This window comes from Electrona antarctica (genome assembly GCF_951216825.1).
Source record: "Electrona antarctica genome assembly, chromosome: 5".
Lineage (NCBI taxonomy): Eukaryota > Metazoa > Chordata > Actinopteri > Myctophiformes > Myctophidae > Electrona > Electrona antarctica.
In genome coordinates, this window is record NC_136810.1 from 11,234,685 (window position 1) to 11,257,968 (window position 23,284).

General features: G+C 42.6%; 1 protein-coding gene across 1 annotated transcript in view; it reads left to right on the forward strand.

Moving 5' to 3' along the window:
• Nucleotides 1-267: 267 nt before the first annotated feature.
• ptpn9a (protein tyrosine phosphatase non-receptor type 9a) overlaps nt 268-23,284 on the forward strand; it is a 40,920-nt gene continuing 17,903 nt past the window's right edge. Inside the window, exons 1-3 of the mRNA XM_079501162.1 lie at nt 268-804; nt 18,316-18,459; nt 21,882-21,971. Of these exons, the coding sequence (XP_079357288.1) occupies nt 769-804; nt 18,316-18,459; nt 21,882-21,971 (270 nt within the window). The 5' untranslated portion in view covers nt 268-768. The remainder of the gene's footprint in view (nt 805-18,315; nt 18,460-21,881; nt 21,972-23,284) is intronic.

The window sequence follows — 23,284 nt, forward strand, 5'->3', positions numbered from 1 at the left end:
CTACAGGTTTGTTACTGCCTACACTGACTTTTTTTTAAAGGTGAGACTCAAAATGGAGTTTTCCCCTCTGCTGTTTTTATGAATGAAGGAGTAGGCGGGGAGAGGGAGGGGGAGTGGCGAGAGAGAGAGAGAGAGAGAGAGAGAGAGAGCGAGAGAGAGAGTGAGAGAGTGTGTTCTCAAGAGGAACCGACAGGGGGCATAGCAACATTCTGAACCAACCACCTCGGAAATGTTTATGTATGTAGTATAATAGCTTCACTTCACTATAAAGGCGACGACCGCTTGTATTTAAAACTATAGGCATTATTGACGCCAGACAGATGCAACAGTGGAACCCCGAGTGTCGTTACGAAATGTGTTGAGATGAGTTGAGCCATGACGGCTGAAATCCAGGAGGAATTATTCTCGTCCCGTCGTAAAGAGACGTAGAAAACCTCGTCTACACGCACACACACACACACACACACACGATCAACGATTTTCTTTTTGCACTTTTTGTTGGATGGATGTGTGGAAGATCGGGCATTTCATCTCATCTTCAATAAATCTGAAGAATCGTCCGAGCTGTGTTCCGGAAACGTTATTTTTTTCTCTCGCCCCCAAATGCCAGCAGAAACCTGAAAAGACAGATTGAACCCCGTTACGAGCAGTTTTTACACGAAGCGAGAGAGAGGGGGATACAGACATTTTTCTGCATCGTCTTTTCTTTTCAGCAGGAGGATAGGATACATCTGGCTGATAAAGGTGATCTAACAAACTGAACCAAACATGGAAGCAGCCAGTTTATCTGCAGAGGAAGAACAGGTAAAAAGCCCTATATTAGCGTTCATTTGTCTAATTCCTAATTTGAACACAATTTCGCGTGTTTTTTTGCAGTGATGTAAAGTAACTAAGTACATTTACTCAAAACACAGTACTTGAGTACAATTTTGATGGGTTTTTTTTAAACTTTACTGCAGTATTTCCAAATTTATTAAAGTTCTTTTACATCTCACTTCTCACTGTCTCAGAGGCAAATATTACACTTTTACTCCAGGACAATAATTGGACAACTTTAGTTACTTAATTAATTTTGATTGTAAAACATCCATTATCCACTTCGGCTATTTATTTTGAAACTAGCAGATCTACTAGCCCCTCTCGGTACCCCCGTAAAGGTTTCTGACATTTGGATGTTTACATAAACAGCCAAATGTCAGAAACCTTTACGGGGTCCCGAGAGGGGCTACAGATCTACAAGCTCACAACCGTGACTGCGTGAGCTTTTAGATCTGCTATTTTCAAATTAATTCGTACATTTTGAAAATATGAAATGGATGTGTCACTTAAATACATTTGATGCCAAATTGCCAATACTTTTTCTCAAGTAAATTCAGAATACCAGACCTGTACTTAGTATTGATACTTTACTTTTACTTAAGTTTTTAAAAAAAAGAAATCCACTTTTTTTAAACTTTTTTTTTCTTCTTTGATCTGCGAATAAAATCATCTGCAGGTGAGACAAATTAAAAAAATGTAATGGTCATATATAGGCCTCAGTTTGTTTATGCTTGATTTATACTCCTTCGCACGACGGTGTTGTGTCCGTCTCCGAAAACTATGATCGGGCTTAATTTAACCATAGACGAATTTAACGGAGAGCGGAAATGTATCGATTTGTTCCTTTTTTTGGTGTCTTTTTTAATGCACGACTGTAATGCTGCTGCTCTTCCTGCGAAGTTCTTTCCTTGTGCTTGTGTTACGCCGAAATTCGTAACCCATCGAAGTCTGTGACACCCAAATCCCAATGTCACAGACGAGACTTCAATTTCACAATCTGAGAACCCACAGTCAAAAAAATAAGGAATAACAGTCTGTCTCGAGAGACTACAGAGTTCACAACAGTAGTTTTCGCGGCACCATTACATACTAGAAAAGTGTTTTAATTGGTTTGTGTGTTGTTTTTTACTGTCAAGAGGATGCATAAATTCATAATGGCCGATGCTTCCCTCTTCCTTGCCTTAGAAAAAAATCACACCCGTGTGAACTGAGTGGTGTAAGGTCTTATATAGACTGATCAGCTGTGGTCTGACGTAATGTCTGACGTAATGAAATCACACCTGTGTGAACTGGGTGACCATAGCAACCATGCTCATTTTTGAGTGGTGTAAACCACTCCTACAACTGGCTTTTGTGTGCAGAAAAAAATGAGCATGGTTGCTATGTTCAAAATAATTTCTGACGTAATTAAATCACACCCGGGTGAACTGGATGACCGTAGCAACCATGGTCATTTTCTCTGCACAAAAAAAGCCAGTTGTGAAATCACATCCGGGTGTGATTTCATTACGTCAGACATTACGTCAGACCACAGCTGATCATGCTATATAAAACCTTACACCACTCAGTTCACACGGGTGTGATTTTTTTGGTACGGACAGACACGTAAACTAACAAAGCCAGTTGTAGGAGTGGTTTACACCACTCAAAAAAACGTAAACATTTACCACAGCATTTATAATGTGTGTGCGATCAATGCTCATCTAAAATAAGAACCAGGACTGAATAGCCTAGAGAATAGACTAGAGGGTTTTTTTCAGCACAAAAAGATGAACTAAAGTAGAGTTACAACATAGCTCTGGGGTTACAGAATTCACCAGGTCACTATTTTCCGTGTAGTAGAGCGAGGCCAGTTTACCTATCCTCATCCAACCCTGGAATGTTAATTGGATTCTTAATTGGCCTCACACCTAGTCCCACAGAGGGACACCTTATTGGGGAGTGGGGACATCAATGAGTCCCTAGACAAATGTGTCGGTGGCAAAAAAAAAAAATCTTTTACCATGTCCATGACTCCATATACATCTTTGATTAAAAATGTAACAAAATAAAGTTTTTTCCCCCATTGGGGTGACTGTACTGATAAGACCCAATTATTGAAATCCCAAACACGGAATAGAATTGGACCATGGTTTCTGATCCGGTCGGAGCGGAAATAACTTTACGTCGTCAGGCGACCGTAACTTCCGGTGCCATGCATTTCCAAAATTATTCCCCTAGTTTAAAATGTGTTTAGTTTGGTATAATAATTTTGTTTCTCTTATTCTAACTCGTAGCACGACTAGTGAGGCTAAACTAATTGAGTTGCATCATGTGGGGAATCGTCTCACGTTGCCAGACAGTTGCCTCTCGCAATTTTCAAATGCTTCCGTGACGTCATACAGTCTGTAGTAAGCTCTATCATGAGTAAGTGCTGCGTTACTACTTGCCTATTGGGCCATGGCTCTTTAGTCGACTGGTAACATACTGTGCCTTTGGAATGGGGAACCCGGGTTAGCCTCCCGTCCGAGGCTACATTGGTGGCAGCGGTGTGTATGGGTAACCTCTACAAGTATGTTCCTGGGCAGCACAGACCTTAACCTAGGTAGTCGACAGCTCCGTAAGTCTCCCTGGGACGGAGGTCCCCCCAGTCAGTCGAGCCTAGCGCCTGGCTGGACGCGCTTCCAGGTGGGGGACGACGACTGTAGGCTAATCAGTGCTGCGTTACTACTTGCCTATCGGGCCATGGCTCTTTAGTCGACTGGTAATGTACTGTGCCTTTGGAATGGGGAACCCGGGTTCGCCTCCCGGCTGAGGCTACAATATTTCCGTGAACAGAAATGGCAGCTTCCTTACTCTGATTTCGGTGTAGTTCCAGACTACCGGTATATACAGTAGCATTCGAAGATTGTGGAATAGTTGACTGGCTACGTGTAACTATGTGGGGAACAAAAACAATGCCACGCCAACCGAAACCCACCACCGGAACACGATTCTTTTTTCTGAACCCGATCAATTCAATTCAATTCAATTCAAATGAGCTTTATTGGCATAAGAAAACGTTTACATTGCCAAAGCAAGTATCACAATATAATAAAAACGTCATACTTTCCTCTGCAGTGGAAAGGCTCGTGTTTTTGTTTACGTTTTTTTTATATTGGTCTAAAGCAGTGGTTCTCAAACGTTATTTTTTAAATTATTATTTCAAGGACCCCACCTGTAAGGGTCCATTTGGAAGGAACCTTGGCTGACCATCTAAAGAACCACTTGCTATATTAATCCCAGAGAACATTGGATTTGTGGATATAACATAATTATTAATTTGCAGGAGTTTTGAGTAAACCATTTCCCAGTCTGTACTCTTCTCTCTCTCTCTCTCTTTCTCTCTCTCTCTCTCGAAAATACATTTAGGAATGCCAATGAATTTAACTACCGGTATTTACATTTTGTTGTGTGATTTCCCTCACAAAATAGGGATGCAAGGTTGAAACTAAGTGTTTCAACCTATAAAAGTTATATATCTTCATTTCCTGTGTCGGGTTCGTCTTCAGCCCTGTTAGGATACTGGACACACTTATAACCCCCCACCCCCCTTCCATGTTGGGGGTGAGGATGTTAGAATCATTGTGTGTGTGTGTGCGCGTGTGCGTGTGTGCGCGCACATAGTAGTTCTAGCTGGGCACGAGGCACTTATTACATTGTGTGTGTGTGTGTGTGTGTGTGTGTGTGCGCGCATGTGCACGCGCTGCTCTCCTGGGAGCCCCCAACAGCATGGTAGAACTTCATTCTAAAAGCAGCTGTTAAAAGCATTCCCACTAAACTGGGGGAGGGGTGTGCGTGCAAGAGATTGCACACTTTTGTGTGTGTGTGTGTGTGTGTGTGTGTGTGTGTGTGTGTGTGTGTGTGTGTGTGTGTGTGTGTGTGTGTGTGTGTGTGTGTGTGTGTGTGTGTGTGTGTGTGTGTGTGTGTGTGTGTGTGTGTGTGTGTGGGGTACACGCGTGTGCATGCATGCTTGCAGCTCTGAGCTCTCCTGTTTTGTCTACTCCCAGGAAGTGAGTGCGAGCGAAAGTGGGGGAAGAGGCAGGCAAAGAGGTGTGTGTGAGGGGGGGGGGGGGGCTGTATAGAGTGACGTTATGAACTTCCTGTTTTGCTATTGACTGGTGCCAAATAGGACTGAGTGAACTGAGCTCCACTTCAAAGCTGTTTGGCAACAGCAGAGCTATTGTAGTCTATGAAGCAGCATGGCATTGATAATCAAATTGATACACCATAGGCACTAGCAGACCACAGTACAGGGGTGAAATCATTAGACAAATAATTGATTCGTCGATCGTCATCATTCTTCAACTAATAATAATAATTAGTTGTGTTGTGAAGTATCATATCATGTACACAAATATGTATACACGTGATTGTTCCATATAAAATCAATATTTTCATGTTTTGTTTTTCTTCTGCTTGATAAGCATATTACATTATTGCAAGTGAGATAGATGAAGCAGGGACCCCCACTACATCATTTCGATTTATGAAACTATATATATGTATATGCAAACCAGAGAAAAAACTTAGGAAAGGAAGGGACCACACACACTCCAAAAAAGATGCTCGTGGACAAGATGCAATGCTTCATTGTGCTGCTTTATTCGCATGACACATTTCGCCATGTAGGCTTCGTCAGGTGCTATATGTGTATATAGCACCTGGCTTCGTCAGGTGCTATATACGTGTACACATATATAGCACCTGAGCACCTGACAAAGCCTACACGGCTATATATATATATATATATATATATATATATATATATATAGCTTCTCACTTGCACATCCAGGTGGGGGAGGTGCTGGTAGGCAAGGTATAAATGCAGGCCAAAGAGAACTTACCCAGGGAAAAGGAAGGGACCGCACACTCCAGAGACTCAGGACAAGATTCAGTTATGCTTCATTTCTTTATTGCATATATATAATGTGTATATATATATATATATATATGGTCTTCAACACTGAAGATAATGAACTACCTGGTAGTAAACTACCAATAGTGTAGCTCCCCTGGACCACATGGAGAACCACTGCTTGGACCTGGTAGGGAGGGTAACAGGAAGGCTCGCCCCATTCATTCCGTGGACCGCTTGCCCCAGTTGGTTCTTGTATTTGTTTTACTGAGGATAATGTTAGAAATACGTTTAGAGTTGGTTATTTTTACTGAGGTTAAGTCAAGTTTACCTGTTTTAGGAATAAGGTTAGGTTTTGGCACTGTTTTACTGAGGTTACGTTTAGGAATACCTGGTGCCGACCAAGGCCCTAGTGAGGCTCTTCAACGTTGAAGCACTGGGCCCTAGTGGTAAGAGGAGGGACTACAGGCGGACCCGTGGATTCATGACCCGGAAACCCCATGCAGCTGGGCTTTAACATTGAGCGCTCGGTTGCACTTCCGCATTTGCCAACCAAAATTTGGTTGGCAAATGCGGAAGTAGACGGTTCTTCCTGGTGCTTCAAAACACCACTGAGCAACTTCCACTGACATGAATAGAGAGTATGCGCATGCTTAAAGTGAATGGCACATCGAGTGGCAAAGCAACAGGCAAAGTGAGTTTAACATCGTTTAATGTTGTTTAATGCAATCAGATATGACTTTTCTGTGTGGATGTATGGGCTGTCAAGGCCAGAAAGTAGTTTTTTGCCACTCAGTAGGCGTTCCTGCATAACTTCCTGATTTGCTGATGATGTCACGCGCATACCCTCTATAGCGGGGGGTGGGGGGGGGGGGGGGGGGGGGGGAGCTTCGCGCCAGTTCAGTCTCTATCCTTCTTTATACTCTATGGTGCCGACTGGCGAGTGTTCTGGTATTCGTGCTTTCATATGGAGGACTAATGAGTGTAATCAGCTGTTCACCAGATGGGTGTACCAAACTGTATGTTCTGTTTGAAAATCCACAGAAGGTGTTTCTGTAGCTTGCACCACGTGTCTGAGAGCCTGCCCGTTACTCATTTCTGGGCATCAGTGGTGGGCATTACCGTAGGGGCATCATTACTCAGTGTTCTTTTGTTTTGCATTACCGTAACTGACCTAATCAATGCATCAATGAGCCACCGTCGACTCAACAACCATCTAGTAATAATGCCAGGAAACGACTGCAGAATATGATATCGCTGCTGTCGGGAAGAAACCACCCAACTCCAAAATGTTCATTTTTCAGGAAATAAATAATAAAAAATCCTTATGTTTTGAAAACAAAGCAATAGTGCCTCACCAAAGTTGGTGTTGTGAACTTGTGACTTTATATATTGTCAATTACTTGCATGAGATGGGGAGAGGTGGTGGAGTTGGTTGCTTTAGCAGACATTTTGAGGGTCCAATGGAGTTAAGAGGTTTTGTCCAAAGCACTTTTACTACTTTTCTATTTGTGTGTTATTTTTTAAATAACACACAAAGACATAAAAGGTGTTCAATAGCACTGATTTATGCAAAAAAAATCTAAAGCCTCAAAAATGGAGTTAGGAGGTTTCCTCCCCGACAGCAACGATATGTAATTAACTTCAGTGAGTGCATGAGGTGATATCAGTAAGCAAGCGAAGGCAATCTGGAAGGAACACATTAAAGAGTAAAAGAGCCCATCGGCAGTGTCCACAAACTGACTCATCGTTAATTTACAAGAACTTGGGAGTTGCAGTTAGTGAGCATAGTATAGTGGCTGAACGACTTACTGTCTGTAAGACAGGACACATTGACTCACTGTCGCTGAGATTCATCCTGAAAATTGTTGGAAGATCTTTGTAAACACAAACTGTGCACTGCCTATATTTCGGACAGAATCATTTGTTTTTATTGATTGATTGTTAGTGTATGATGGCAGTGGCACAACTTCATGCTTTTAGCACTATGCTTTGCAGAGATTAAAATAGGGTAAATGGTAAATGGTGCATTTATATAGCGCCTTTATCCAAGGCGCTTTACATAGATTGTGCATTACATTCACCCATTCACACACACATTCATACACCGATTGCAGCGGAAGCCATGCAAGGTACCAACCAGCACATCGGGAACAATTTGGGGTTCAGTGTCTTGCCCAAGGACACTTCGACATGTAGACAGGAGGAGCCGGGATTCGAACCGCCGACCCATGGATCATTGGACGACCTGCTCTACCTCCTGAGCACAGCCGCCACAGGGTGCATTTTGCATCCCAAAACGCAGTTTATAGTTAAGGGACGCAATAAAACAACGACCTGTACTACTGTACTGTTCTAGTTTATTTTGCTAGCTTTAGTTATAATAATCATTTCTTCATCTGTTTTCTACATGAATATAACAACATTATAACCATATAAAATTAAATGGGAGTGAAATGCTGCAATTTGTAAAAATGGCAAAATATGACTCCTAACGTCGTTGAAGTGGGACTCATAAAATGTCCCTGGACTCATCTAAAAGACCATCCCTGCATCCCGGGACTCATTACATTGAAAACCTGTAATACATCACTGGCTTTGTTAATCATTCTGCTCGAAACAATGGTTGGAGCTATTGGTTGGTTGATGGCATACTTTATTAACAAGTTCATAAACAGTACAGTGCAGTCAAAAAAGCTATGCTAACAGGATAATCCAAAAAGCCTTGAGGGGCTTGTTTCCAACCATTGTGTTCTATTGTACACAATTCTGCTGCCCAGTATCGCTCTTATGCCACCAAAATGTGGAACGCCCTACCAACGGTCATTAAGACATGCAAATCCCTTGACTCCTTCAAAACCACTCTCAAAGGGCACCTACGGATGGCTGCAATTCGAAACTGGCCCCCTGGCCTGAATCCCCCAGACCCCCACCCACCCCCTTTTCCCCTCACTGTATACGTTTTCTTTTCCCTTTTACCTCCTTTATGATGATGATTTCCTGTTTTTTGGCTATATAGAAGTGTATATTTGTATGTCTCTAAATGTTATGATGAATTGAACAAGGTGGACCCTCTTGTAAACAAGTGTAGTGCTTTATTGGGTCGTCCACTCACAGTTAACAGTTCTTTGTATTTAGTTGTGCTTGAAATGTACTGTAATTCTGCAAACTACATATTTCAATCAATCAATATAGAATATGTACGCTGCCCAATATAGAATATGTACGCTGCCCAGTACAATCCCAGTCTTCTACGGTTGGTTACTAGGAGCTGCCCTGTACAACCCCAGTCTTCTACGGTTCCCACTATCAGTTGGAGTTTACTGCAAGTGCCTTGCTCATGGGGAACGGAAAGTGGCAAAAAATGGCCTCGGCGGTGTGTTCTTGCTAGAGAAAACAGTCAGTATTGAGTCGTGACTCAATCCACGCTTGAATTCCGCCGGGCGGATATCAACCCCACAGAGAAACCAAACAAGACTCAGCCCCTCCAGGAACACAGGGTCATTGGCCGGCACCCATGAGCACTCCTTACAAGGCCCACACACACACACAGTCACGCACGCACACATGCACGCACGCACACGCAGAGAGAGCAGCTGTCATAAGGAGAAAGATCTTGGAAACCCAAGAGTACCTGAAAACACTGTGATGGGAAGTTTTCTTTGGCGATATTGGCAGAGGAATAGGATATGCTCTTCTGTTATGCAAACAAAAACGAGGAACACATTTTGTGTCTTTAAAGTTCACAGGTCATGGCAACTAGAGTTTGGAAGTGATGTCAACAGCAGTTGCACCCATGATGACTGACTGCTAAATTATGTACTTTGTACTTTTGTGCTAATAATGAATGTGGCCATACAGGAAATACACTTTTCTCATTTTCAGCACTCATGCGTTCAATTACTGCATTTACTGCTGGCCTTGTAGGACAGCATGCTGTAGCTAAATGGCTATAACTGCCAGGGTTAAAGGTTCTACGTAGCCCAAGCACAAACACCATTCCTTCTAGTGCCAAAGATGCTAAATCTGCATAACTCATGGTACTGTAGGGCAGTGACTGTGATTCTCAACCTTTTTAATTTCAAGGGCCCTCAGTTTCATGTGTATTATTAGGCCACTGGCCCCCATTTGGTAGAGTGGTAGACCCCAATCTACATTGTAAAATGCTCCGTGTTAGTAAGTGTACAAATGGACCCTCCATTTGTTCACTTGCTCTTCCAGACACATGAAGGGTCCATTTGGTTCCTGCCGGCTATCAATCATCAGTTTTGGACTGGTCTATTTATTTTCCATTAAAGGGAGAGTAAAAACTATTATATTACCAAGATTTGAGAATGCTAATATGGCAATGTGGAGAACCCCACATGACAATGACAATTTAAGGGCTTTTAAGACATTTTTAATACAAAAGAAAAAGTCAGGTTGGGGGGGGGGGGGGTCCCCAGTTCAAATATGTTTATTTTTGGTGGGTCACATTTAGCTGGCAGCCACTAATGCTACCAGCCAGGGTGAGTTTAACAATGTGCACTGCTTTCACCATGATAATCAGCCATAAAATAATGCCGTAATTAATCATTAATTAGCATTTGGGTCAGATTTGAAGGAAGCGGCTTGTCGACCAGAAATCAAAGTCAAATCTCATCAAAAATAAACCAGAAATCTCAACCACAAATGGTAGTGATCTAACCCACATGGCTGCTATAGGCAACCTCATGGTAGTGATCTAACCCTAACCCCTAACCTCTAAATGGTAGTGATCTAACCCACAGGGCTGCTATAGGCAACCTCATGTCAGCCCCTGGTAGTGATCTAACCCACAGGGCTGCTATAGGCAACCTCATGTCAGTGATCTAACCCACAGGGCTGCTATAGGCAACCTCATGTCAGCCCCTGCATGGTAGTGATCTAACCCACAGGGCTGCTATAGGCAACCTCATGTCAGCCCCTATCTAACCCACAGGGCTGCTATAGGCAACCTCATGTCAGCCCCTGATCTAACCCACAGGGCTGCTATAGGCAACCTCATATCAGCCCCTATCTAACCCACAGGGCTGCTATAGGCAACCTCATGTCAGCCCCTGATCTAACCCACAGGGCTGCTATAGGCAACCTCATATCAGCCCCTATCTAACCCACAGGGCTGCTATAGGCAACCTCATGTCAGCCCCTGATCTAACCCACAGGGCTGCTATAGGCAACCTCATGTCAGCCCCTGATCTAACCCACAGGGCTGCTATAGGCAACCTCATGTCAGCCCCTGATCTAACCCACAGGGCTGCTATAGGCAACCTCATGTCAGCCCCTATCTAACCCACAGGGCTGCTATAGGCAACCTCATGTCAGCCCCTATCTAACCCACAGGGCTGCTATAGGCAACCTCATGTCAGCCCCTGATCTAACCCACAGGGCTGCTATAGGCAACCTCATGTCAGCCCCTGATCTAACCCACAGGGCTGCTATAGGCAACCTCATGTCAGCCCCTATCTAACCCACAGGGCTGCTATAGGCAACCTCATGTCAGCCCCTATCTAACCCACAGGGCTGCTATAGGCAACCTCATGTCAGCCCCTGATCTAACCCACAGGGCTGCTATAGGCAACCTCATGTCAGCCCCTGCATGGTAGTGATCTAACCCACAGGGCTGCTATAGGCAACCTCATGTCAGCCCCTGCATGTTAAATCATCTGAAAAGAAACTGCAGCGATAGGAGGACAAATCCCTGCTGTGTTGAACGCTCTCTCTCTCCTGAACCGCAGACACTGACATCCTGTCTTTCAAGCTCGGCTTCATCATCAGCGATCGTTTTAGTATTCCTCAGGAGTCGCGGACTCCCAGTGGCTGACTGACTTCTTCCTGTCTTCCCATGCAGACGCTGCCACTGCTTTTGAAAGCTAATCAATTCTACCACCTCCTCCTCTCAGCGCCGGTGCCTTGTTTGTTCAAGACAGACACCATATCTGCAGTCATATTGTCAGGGTAGTAGGTGGCCACTAGTTGCATGAACTTGAACCATCTATATATACGAATGGTAAAAACAGGCGATCTACAAGCTTGTTTCGATTGAATGATTGGATATTTTATACAGTTTGCAAAAAGTATAGTGGTACGATTATACAATGATGCTAAGAAGATAACGCAAAGAGGCTTGTTTCCATTGTGGTCCAGGTCCTATCGATTCAATTCATCATATCAAGACGAGTTGTGATCTTGTGATCTTAGATATGCAATTATTTGCTATTTCAGACTGTTGCCTATAATAACACATCCACATCTAACATGTTTGTTTTAGTTCAAGTTGAAGTTTATTGTTAAACCCCTCTATATTCTGCTAGTAATATGCTATAGAGTTTACTCAGTAACCATGTCTCTTCATGTGGGTTACAAATTAACTTCCATCAGGAAGAGGAATCCCCCGCCCCCCCAAAACGAGATTGGTATCTCAACCTGAAAATGTATATACTGTTTAAAGAGGTCAGATATATATAGTATCTTTTTTGTTATCATTTATTTTGAGGGTTTTCTGACCGACACAAGGACAACACTAGACAGATAACCTGATAACCTAATCATACAGATAAGATGCTAACAAAATATATAAAAATGAAAATGAAAAACAACGAAAGAAGATAATAATTTCCAAGTGGTAAGGGTTTGTGAAATGTGTGTGCAAGTGAGGGTGGGCTGCTGGACAGATCTATAGTATCTAGATTTAAATGCTGATGTTCCAGTCCAATTGCAATTGCTCTTCATTTTTTGCTGGTGAATGTAATTCGATATTTCTGATGCCCCGTTCAGATATACGAAATGGTGCAGGCAATGTGCTGGTGTATTTGAGACTGTACCACTGACTGCACAGCTGAACTTAATTTTATTTAATTAAAGGACTGTTTAAGAAAAGAACAACCTAGTGGAAATGAGGAGATTTTAGGGTGCAGGAAAAGCAGCACGTCCAGTCGTCTCTGTTAACCCACGCATCCCTGTGATAATGAATGATGTCTGTAAATGGTAGCTTTCATAACTGTTTCCGCAGCAGAAGACCATTCGATCTCATCTTTTTTTTATGTCAACAGATTAAGCTACAGCCGTCTACTATATTGATAATTCTCAGCACCAAATGCCTATAGTCTTGCTTGCTACAGTCATGTCTCACGTGAGTAGCAAGTAGTAGTAGTCTACTTAAGCGATATTACACGAGAGGGTGTTCTTTATCGTCATTAATGCACGCCTGCGGTGCCGTAGGAACTTGCCCGCAGGTCGAGTTCCGAAAGGTATCGCAGAAGTGTAATATTCTAATTAGAGATGTCCCGATACTGTATCGGTATCGGGAAAAGTATCGGATCGGCCCTTATTTGTCATATCGGTATCGGGGTTGACACTATGGCAGGTAAATAAAATGTTGGGACATGTGGAATTTGCTTTGGAGTTGCCCAAACTGCAAGTGCACATTTGAGTGAGGAGTCTGCTATAAACACAACACGAGATATATAGCTAGATAGCTATAAACACAACATGAAATCACGACACTGGTATCGCTATTCGGTATCGGTATCGGCTAACACAGACATTGAGGTATCGGGATCGGATCGGAAGCGAAAAAAGTGTATCGGGACATTCCTAATTCTAATGTATAATATTATAATATAATTGTAATATTGCAATTATACAACAGTTACAACAGCCCTTAAAACTATGATAATCGCCCAATTCTTTAATGACAGATGTAGTCACTACGACCACAAATGTCCCAAGAAACTAGCCTAACCACCGAGTCTGCTGGGCTCTGGGAGAAAAACACAGCTGAAATCTTTGTTTTGAGTAGGTGTTCCTTTGCGCTGGTTTAAGGAACGTCTAGAAGCTGTTTCAACCAATCAGATTGCTTCCTCGAAACGACCTGTTGTATAATAATGGATTAAAGTTCTCAGTCTCCACGACTGATTTCAGTCTTTTGGATTACATACCTGTATAGTACTCACTGTAGGAGCCAGCATGTCTTCTATGGAAGCATGTTGCGCAGCAAAAATAGCCTAGATTTAGCCTAGATCTAGAGCTTGTATTTCTTCACCTGATTGGCAGTATGTAGAACAGGAACAATATTACTAAAACATAATTTTACATATTGTGTTAATAGTTTAGGAAACTGCGCTAGTGTGGGTAGGGCTACTTTCACACTGTTTCACAAATCGCATAATAGGACTTGGCCTTAGATATTTTTTCAGTCATTTTATTTTGCCTTAATCCATGAGCCTACTGTACTTGTCTTGACTATTTCAATAGCTTTAAGTGGCTCAAAGTTGAGGAAAGATCGAGTCACTCAAATTAAAATGTGTATGGTACAGGATTAAACAATGCTGCACTTAAATATCGTCAAGTTTACTTTTCCAAAGTGGATGATCTGCTATTTTGGAAATATTTGAAAATGTATTCATTTATCAGCAGATGAATTTATACAGATATACAAATGATATTGACAATTATGCTAAAATAATTGCGATCAGGTGGTTATGGCAGGCCTAGCCCCTCCACTTTAGCTTGTGTATCGCTCCTATTTCATGTCTCAGCGCTCCTGTGATCCATGATAGAACAATAGCTCTTTGTATGTTCCCACACAGATAGTGGCAGAGAGTAGAGTAAATCCCCCCTCCCCCTCTCCCAGCACCATAATTACATCCTGCGTGGGCAGAGCGGCGACGGTGTGTTGTGTCTGTTGTGTGACTGTGGGTCCATCGACTAGGATACATCTTTAGTTTATTAGGGACCGGACCCTTAGTTTGCATGGTGATAACTCACAGTCAGGTCGACATAAAAACCAGACAAAATAAATGAAAAAAAACTAAGACAGTGGGAATGTGTACAAAAATAATAATCACAACAATGTTCTATGCATTTAGCCTGCCAGTCTGGGATCAGATCCCAGCAAAACCTTCTATCTTGCGGCTCCCATACAGTCTCTCTCAGCTTAATTTCCTTCTGTCTGTTTGAATGAAAATACTGACCCCTCTATCTCTCTCTCTCTCTCCCTCTCTCTCTCTCCCTCTCTCTGTGTGTGTGTGTGTGTGTGTGTCTCTCTTTCAATTCAATGGGTCTTTGGGTATTGGCAATTGGCATGGGAATCATATTACATTGCCAAAGTGGGAAATAAAACAATCAATACTAAGAATTGTATATACAATTAAGATAGAATTAAATCATGTAAATGGAGTTGTATCCCATTGCAACTTTGCAATCAAATATTTGAACTAACTTGGAAACAAAGTATTTTTTGCTGGTGAAAGGAAAATATTACAAGTAATAATTAAAGAGTGCTATATGTACTGAGATCATTACTGTGCAGAGGAATACACACATGATTAGTAGTCTTTAAGGTGGTTGTACAGGTCACAATAATGCTGCTATGTTTGAACATTGCTGTATTCCCTCACTGCAGAGTTTTCAAACTCTTTAGTTGTTTAAATTGTAATCTGTGGAAGTATGTGTTTCTGATGTCTTGGAACAGATGGGAGGTTTAGAAGTGCAGCTCATTTTCCACCTCATCTTGTGTTGTGTGCAGTGGGTGCACATTCTGCAAGTTTTCTCTTCGGACCCAGATCTGTCTGTGGCAGCTTTCTCCATCGCAACACTAAGCTCACAGTCTGTACATATCAAAGTTTTTGGTCGTGTTGGATAAGTTACAGTGCTCACATATTCTGCCACTGTGTATTCCTTATCTAGGGCTAAATAGAATTCCAATTGGCTCTGGTTTTGGGTTGATTCTTTCCTGTGTCATTGTTTTCTTATAATTTGGTTTAGTCCAGTGAGGTTTGGGTCACTCTGCTTGTGTCTGTTTGTTAGTCCCAGAACCAGCTGGCTGAGAGGGCATATCTCTAGAGTTTATATTTATCTGGCTTTTTTCTTTGTTTCTTTCAGGTGTGTATATAAAATGTAAACGCTCTCTTTAGAATGTGTTTATTATTTGATAATAAGTTGGTCAGAAAGGTGGTGGTGATGTGCTTTAATCACATGATATCATGGGGAGAAGTACATTTGACGCACAGATTGGTTCGGTGGTAAAGTAGTTATGCCATGAACACAGAGATTGGATCAGACCATAATATACTCATTACTCACAGGGGCGGGAGTGGCCTTGAGATTGGCTGGCTGGATGGGAACCGTGTGGTTCCCAGTTCGATCCCGGGCTCCCCTCAGAGTTAGTGTCAAAGTGTCCTTGGGCAATGAGCAAGATGCTGAACCCCTAATTGCTCCCAATGTGCAGGTTGGTGCCTTGCATGGTTTCCCTCTGTCTTCCATCTGTGTATGAATGTGTGTGTGAATGGGTGAATGTAATGCACAATCTCTGTAAAGCGTTTTGGATAAAAGCGCTATATAAATGCACCATTGACCACAATGAGAGAAGCTGCATGGGTCATAACCATGCTGTACCCAAACAATTGATAGCAGGCCACGTAAGGCAAACATATGGCAAACGTGAAGGCAAGGGGGGTGGGTGGGGAGATACTAGACAACTCACCCCGGTGCTTGCCTGTTTTTCCTCCCAGAATTTTCCCCAGCTGTTTGTATTATTTTTGGAAAAATATAAAAATATACTCCTATGGAAAGGCCATATAATTTTACTTATATTAACCCTATAAACAATTTAGTATAATTAATTAGTATATGTAAGGTTTTGCCCAATCAAATGGTACCTCATCAGATAATCCCCACATAGCCTACAACAACTTCCGTGAACCGACTTCACTGTAACTTTACATAAATTATATTTGTACTTAGGCTGTCTGCTGTCGTGAAAGTTTATAGTTAGAGAAATTCAAAGTCCAGCTGTCTGCCGTCCAGCCTCTCCCACCCCTCACTGGGGACAATTCCGGGAGGAAACGGAAAAAGGGTGAGTTGTCCTGTTACCTGTGTGTGTGTGTGTGTGTGTGTGTGTGTGTGTGTGTGTGTGTGTGTGTGTGTGTGTGTGTGTGTGTGTGTGTGTGTGTGTGTGTGTGTGTGTGTGTGTGTGTGTGTGTGTGTGTGTGTGTGTGTGTGTGTGTGTGTGTGTTTCGCCATCTCTCTCACTCTCTCACTCACACACCATATGGATAGGGATGTGTATGCTCAGCTCACTGAATGGTGTTTGTCATGGATGTTAAACACACACACACACACACACACACACAGAGGCATGTAGGTCATCCGGTCCCGTGAACACATGAGTGTCAGCTATCGGCAGGTCTTATGTGGCACTTCCTGTCAGGATGGATTGAATTTTGAAGCTGGTTTCACTTCCTCCCTGCCTCCAATGGCCTCATGGGAATACAGTGTGTGTTTGTTTGTATGTTCTTGTGAGTCTGCAACTACACTAGTGTTGTCGTACAATGGTTCCCTAGTTCCCAAACACTGGGTCGGGAGACTCTGGACCCATTTTGATGTGTCACTTTATTTTTTGTTTTCCGGCATCGTGTTTTTAATATTATTTCAAAACATTTTCAAAAAACATTCCCAAAAAAGCAAACATTTTCATGAGAGATTCTATGTTTTCTTCAATTGCTGGCTCTGAGAAAAAGTTTTACAAGACCTGGGGCCCGTTTATGACATTCTACCACAACACACAAACTGCATAGTGTGCCGTGCCTATGCCTCGGCCAACGCCAAACCACAACAGAAACAAAATCTGCTCTGCTATGAAAAATCTGCATTTTATTTTATTATATTTTTATTTTTTGTAATTATGTATGCATGTATTTTTGTGTATGTGTATATAGATATATTTATTTTATTTCCTCCAGACTGTTTTTCCGACTATCCTTGGGATTGTGGGTGGGGGGAGGGTGGGATAGGGGATTGAGTTTTATTTTTATATTTTATATGTCTGTTTAATACTTGCCCCTGGGCTACTGTTACAAAAACCGGAATAAAAAGATTTTGAAAAGAAAGAAATTCTATGTTTTCTTTCTTTTTTCTTCTGTACTTTCATGAAGAAATAAAAGAAAAATCTAAGAAACTGGAAAACAAATGTTTGAGAAGTAGTGTAAATGGCTGATCTCAATGTGGTGCATCCCGGGGTGCATTACCCCGGTATGCACCCCAATGTGGTGCATCCCGGGGTGCATTACCCCGGTATGCACCCCAATGTGGTGCATCCCGGGGTGCACCGGGGTATGAGCTAAAAGTTTGAGAACCACTGGCATATTGTGTATGACACTGCACACTGTGTATATGGTACTAGAGAATGTGTGTTTGTCAGTGTATGTATACAGAGTGGGAGTATAGAGTGTGTTTACTGTACGTAAGGACAACATACTGTGTGTGTGTGTGTGTGTGTGTGTGTGTGTGTGTGTGTGTGTGTGTGTGTGTGTGTGTGTGTGTGTGTGTGTGTGTGTGTGTGTGTGTGTGTGTGTGTGTGTGTGTGTGTGTGTGTGTGTTATTAACCAGGCGTTCCTATTTTGGGCACGTTGTTATAGGTAAAGAAACGTTTAAAAAACGCTTTCAAACACTTTCATATATATATTTTTATTTTCAGAAAAAAGCAGATCTATAAGCTGATGTGGTGCAGTGTAAGCTTTTAAAAACAAAATGGGACTTGTTGCTGGTTAAGTTGAGTACCTAATGTTCTGTCTGTCTGTCTGTCTGTCTGTCTGTCTCAGGCCACAAAACAGTTCCTGGAGGAGATCAACAAGTGGACCAGTCAGCATGGAGTCTCTCCTCTGTCCTGGGATCTCGCTGTCAAGTTCCTCATGGCTCGCAAATTCGATGTCCTGCGAGCCATTGAGCTCTTCCACAGCTACAGGGTACTGTGTGTGTGTGTGTGTGTGTGTGTGTGTGTGTGTGTGTGTGTGTGTGTGTGTGTGTGTGTGTGTGTGTGTGTGTGTGTGTGTGTGTGTGTGTGTGTGTGTGTGTGTGTGTGTGTGTGTGTGTGTGTGTGTGTGTGTGTGTGTGTGCGTGTGTAAGATATCCGTCTTTGTAAATCAAATTTGAGTTCAGGGAAGTAATGAGTAAATAGATAAACCAGGAACAGACAAGGCTCTTACAGGTATCCCAGCATGCATCTCTTTCTCTATCTATCAGTTGGAGAGAAGCCGGTCCAGTTACAGATGACCAAAGCAGATGTAGCACGCACGCACGCACGCACGCAAGCATGCACGGTCCACACACACACACACACACACACACACACACACACACACACACACACACACACTGTGACACACACACACACACACACACTGCCTCAGGCTAATCTCATTGCCATTACTTCACTGAGCCCTATTTAACACTACATGGAATAATTGTCCTGAGTACAGGCCATGTTCACCCTTTTAGTTATACAGTATGTGAGATTGCGTGAGAAGTGATTTCATGTGCGTGAGAAGTGATTTCATGTGAAATGTCCCTTTCTTAAAGGAGCATTCAGTGATTTGGGTGATTTGGAAAAAACCCCGGTCCACCCCGGTAACGAGATGTGCACATGCACGCACTACAGTGGGGGGGACACGCAACAGGCCAACAGAACGCACACCAAGGCCCGCCCCAGCTTGATCATGATTGGCGGAAGGCCCCTCTCTATCCTGATTGGATGAAGGCTGGGCCACCTAGCCAAAAACGAAACCTACGGTTTTTTGACCCCCATGGGTTAACTGGGGACAGGGAGGAACTCCTTATATGGTCAGCACACTCTATAGTAGGGCGGATTATCACAACAAAACAAAAAAAGAAGTGATATTTGAATTAAGTGAAATCACTGAATATACCTTTAACATGGTATTTCTTGATTCAACTTCAATTAAAACTCACAAAGTCAAGCTGAGTTAATTGGTGTAAAACTGTCAATCTAGTATGAACAGACCTTACCTTTCTCTCCGACACTGTTTCCCTTTCAGCTTTCCTAATGTCTGTCTCCTATACACGGGTTTCCAGTGTCCCATGAGGCCTTGCGTAAATTCTGGGCATCACTTCCTGTTCTCAGTCATCCGTGTCAGTCAATAATACTGTGGGAACACAACCTGACATGAATCCAAAAGGGTCATCAGTCTCATCACATTAGTCTGCCTACTTACCCTAAAATATTTCCCTCCTCACAGCCGATTCAAATGAATGATCAATGGCTCTTGAGACTTGCTCTTTAGCAGTAGCCTAACTCCTGACTCCATTCAGTTGAGTCAGCTGTGTGAAGGGATATCTTGTACTGGTAGGCTAGGGTAAGTAGGCAGACTAATATGAATATGATTTTTTTCCTGTCAGGTTGTGTTCCCACATTATTGTTGACTCAAATGAATTGAATGACATCATCATTTTAGTGCACTCGAGATCTGCCACACAAGCCGCTTGTGTCTCTGTAGCTCATTGCCTTGTGTCTCTGTAGCTCATTGCCTTGTGTCTCTGTAGCTCATTGCTTGTGTCTCTGTAGCTCATTGCCTTGTGTCTCTGTAGCTCATTGCCACACAAGTCTATTCACAGTCAGTCCTGTATCCCTACTTGGAACATCTGGAAATGTGAGTGGTCTGCTTCCTCTTGATGGGCAGGGCAGTCTCCACAGAAGAATATCCAAAATGACCTGGTCATTTATTTTGTCCTGCAAAGCATAGTCAGAATTTGTCAGAATCTTCTTTGTGCCACAACAACTGAGATGGAAGGGATGCCACCATAAATCTGAGCTTTAGTGGGATGGTTCCTCCATGAAAGGTTCTGGACAAGCATGAGAAGTCTTGTGTATGTTCCGTCAAGACAATCCCGAATGACAACAGGAAGGGATGCCCATAATTCACACATCGCCTTTTCCCCAGTAAGATCCTTAGGAAACTTGTGCCAGGCCCATCTCTTTCCAGCTGTCTGTTTCCCCTGGCCTACAACACAGTGTCTCAGCCTTCCTACTGGCTGTCTCTCCTACACTGTATCCTGATCAATTGCCCCTGAAAATAAATAACTTGTTGCTGTTATTTTCGCGGAATATTAACAATTGCAATGCAGACACAAATGCAAAGCAGATACGCAATACATTTGTGTAGGTCGCTTTTACAGTGGTTTTTTTTTTCAGTCTTCAGACATTTTTCAAAAGTGAAGGCTGAACATGCACCTCTGGCAACATGTTTGTGACATTATTATTATTTTGAATTTTTTTAAATGTTTTTTTTTTGTGGCTTTCGCCTTTATATTTTTTTAATGGAGGGACAAGACAGTAGGCTGACAGGAAATGGGGAGAGAGATGGGGGGGAGACATGCAGTAAAGGCCGTCGGGATCGGGAGTCGAACCCGCGGCACACTGCCAGACTGGATTGCCAGCCAAGGTGCCTGGACCACTGAGCCATGGCCCAGGCCATTATTATTATTATTTCTGGAACATAGACAGCTGGAACTGGTGAGCTGCATGGGACACGATGCATAACGTACAGGCTGCATTGTTGTGGGTTCAAATCCAGTTCACAACACTGGATACAATGATTCCTCTGTCGTTCTCTCATACTTAATCTCTCTCCCTTGCGCTCCCCTCACTTTCACTCTCTCGTCTTTCCTGTTTTTTACCCTACTTGACCTGCTATCTTGTAAAGGCAAAATGCCACAAGTGTCTTCTTAAATAAGCAACTAGAACAAAGGATCTGGGTTAATTAAAAAAAAAGGAGCCATGAAAATGCAACCATAGCTACATGCGGTATATTATTATCATCTTAACACTATCCTGGAACTGAACATTTAACTTCATATTACCTTTTAGTTAAATCTTAATTCTTAAATAAAAATGTGGACCTTGGGATACTTATGGAAACTGCGTGGCTTCAATGTAGATCTTGGACTTCAAGCAGACTTTCTGGGAGGTCCGAATTCTATGACAGATACTGTATGACCGATATGATATGACTTCGAATTTGGGCAATGTTTCAGCCCCTGTCCCTGAAGTCCCTGAAGACTTCCATTTTGAAATTAAAGTTAAATATTTAAAAAATGATAAATCATATGTGAAAAACATTAGAGGTATTCTGTGGCCTACTGGCACTGATCAGTCCAGCTGTTTGAGAGATTAGCTCCAGACAGACAGAGCAACCTTCTTATAGACAGCTAGCCTCTTTCAGAGCGACACCATAAGAATCTGTGTGTGTGTGTGTGTGTGTGTGTGTGTGTGTGTGTGTGTGTGTGTGTGTGTGTGTGTGTGTGTGTGTGTGTGTGTGTGTGTGTGTGTGTGTGTGTGTGTGTGTGTGTGTGTGTGTGTTCTTTTTTTCAGGAGACTCGTCTAAAGGAGGGCATCGTCAGACTAGAACCACAGGAAGAACCTCTACGATCAGAACTGCTCAGCGGAAAATTTACTGTACTGGTAAGTGCGAGTGTGTTTGAGCGCATCCGCCTTTGTTCTTCTATAACTGTGAAGAACGGAATGCTTATAGAAAGATGAGCAATCTTCTGAGTGGAGACATTTTGCTGGAAGTCTCTTTCAAGAGGGTTAATGACTATTTTTAAGATGAGGGTCTAGCATTAGAATTAGGTTTAGGTTATCAAAGGGGTAATGGTCGGGTATTGGGCTATGAAATGAGTCATTGGAAATCAATGAATGTCAGCTCACAATTTTTAAATTCCAATCCTATGTTGGTGTGCATGTCGTCTGGTGTTTGCCCTTGGTCGGTTTCCCAAATTCCTGTCCTTAGTGGATCATATGAGAAGTCACGAAGTCACGAACCCACTGGTTATCAACCAGTGGGTTCCAGGGACCACCATTGGGTTCCAGGGACCACCAGTGGTCCTTGAGGGGGTTCCAGGTGGTCCCCAGCTAAATGATGACCCTTATTTATAGATATTTCACTCTTAAGATTGTAAAATGAAACGTGTTTAATTTTACACACAAGTTCAATTATTGTTTCCTCATTACTTAATTTACAAGAATTCTACACAATTAGAGAATGTAGAATAATTGTTATTTTGATCAATGTTTGCCTGTTATCTTTCCTATGGTACCACATCAATACACCATGGAATTGTGGCGAAAATATTATCCAACAATAACAAAATAGTCTTGGGTCAGAGAGGTTAAATGTCATCAAATGGTGGACCGTGGCTCAAATGGCAAATAAATAATGGACTGAAAAGGGTTGAAGAGTGGTTTACCTGCATGCTGGTGCTTCCTCTGGCAATGGCATGTTCACACACCTGCAGCAGAATGACACACCGTGGTACCAGTTCTCCTGAATCTCTGCAGTAATCAGTACCTGGTTACCTGGATGGATCATGTTGCAGAGACAATGCCACTTAACCCATTTTGACATGAGATCAGATTCTAAAAATGTCTTCTACATCCTGACAGTTTTCTGAAAAAGCTATGTTTCTATGTCAGTCTTTGATTTTTCAAAAATAGCAGACCTACAAGCGCGCCACGAGCTTGTAGATCTGCTATTATAACACCAAAAGGGGTTCCCGCCCAAAATGGGTTAACCACTTAAACCCTTTATACTTAATTGACCGGAGTCCCCCAGGGGTCTGTACTAGTAGGCCCTCTCCTTTATTCCCTTTACGCCAAATAGCATGCTCACAATGCCTGTTGTGAAGCATTTAGATCTGTCATTGATGAATTGAATGTTCGCCCCATAATAGGGACGCTAGGGTTCATGTGGTTAAACCTTTAAGTGGAATATACGG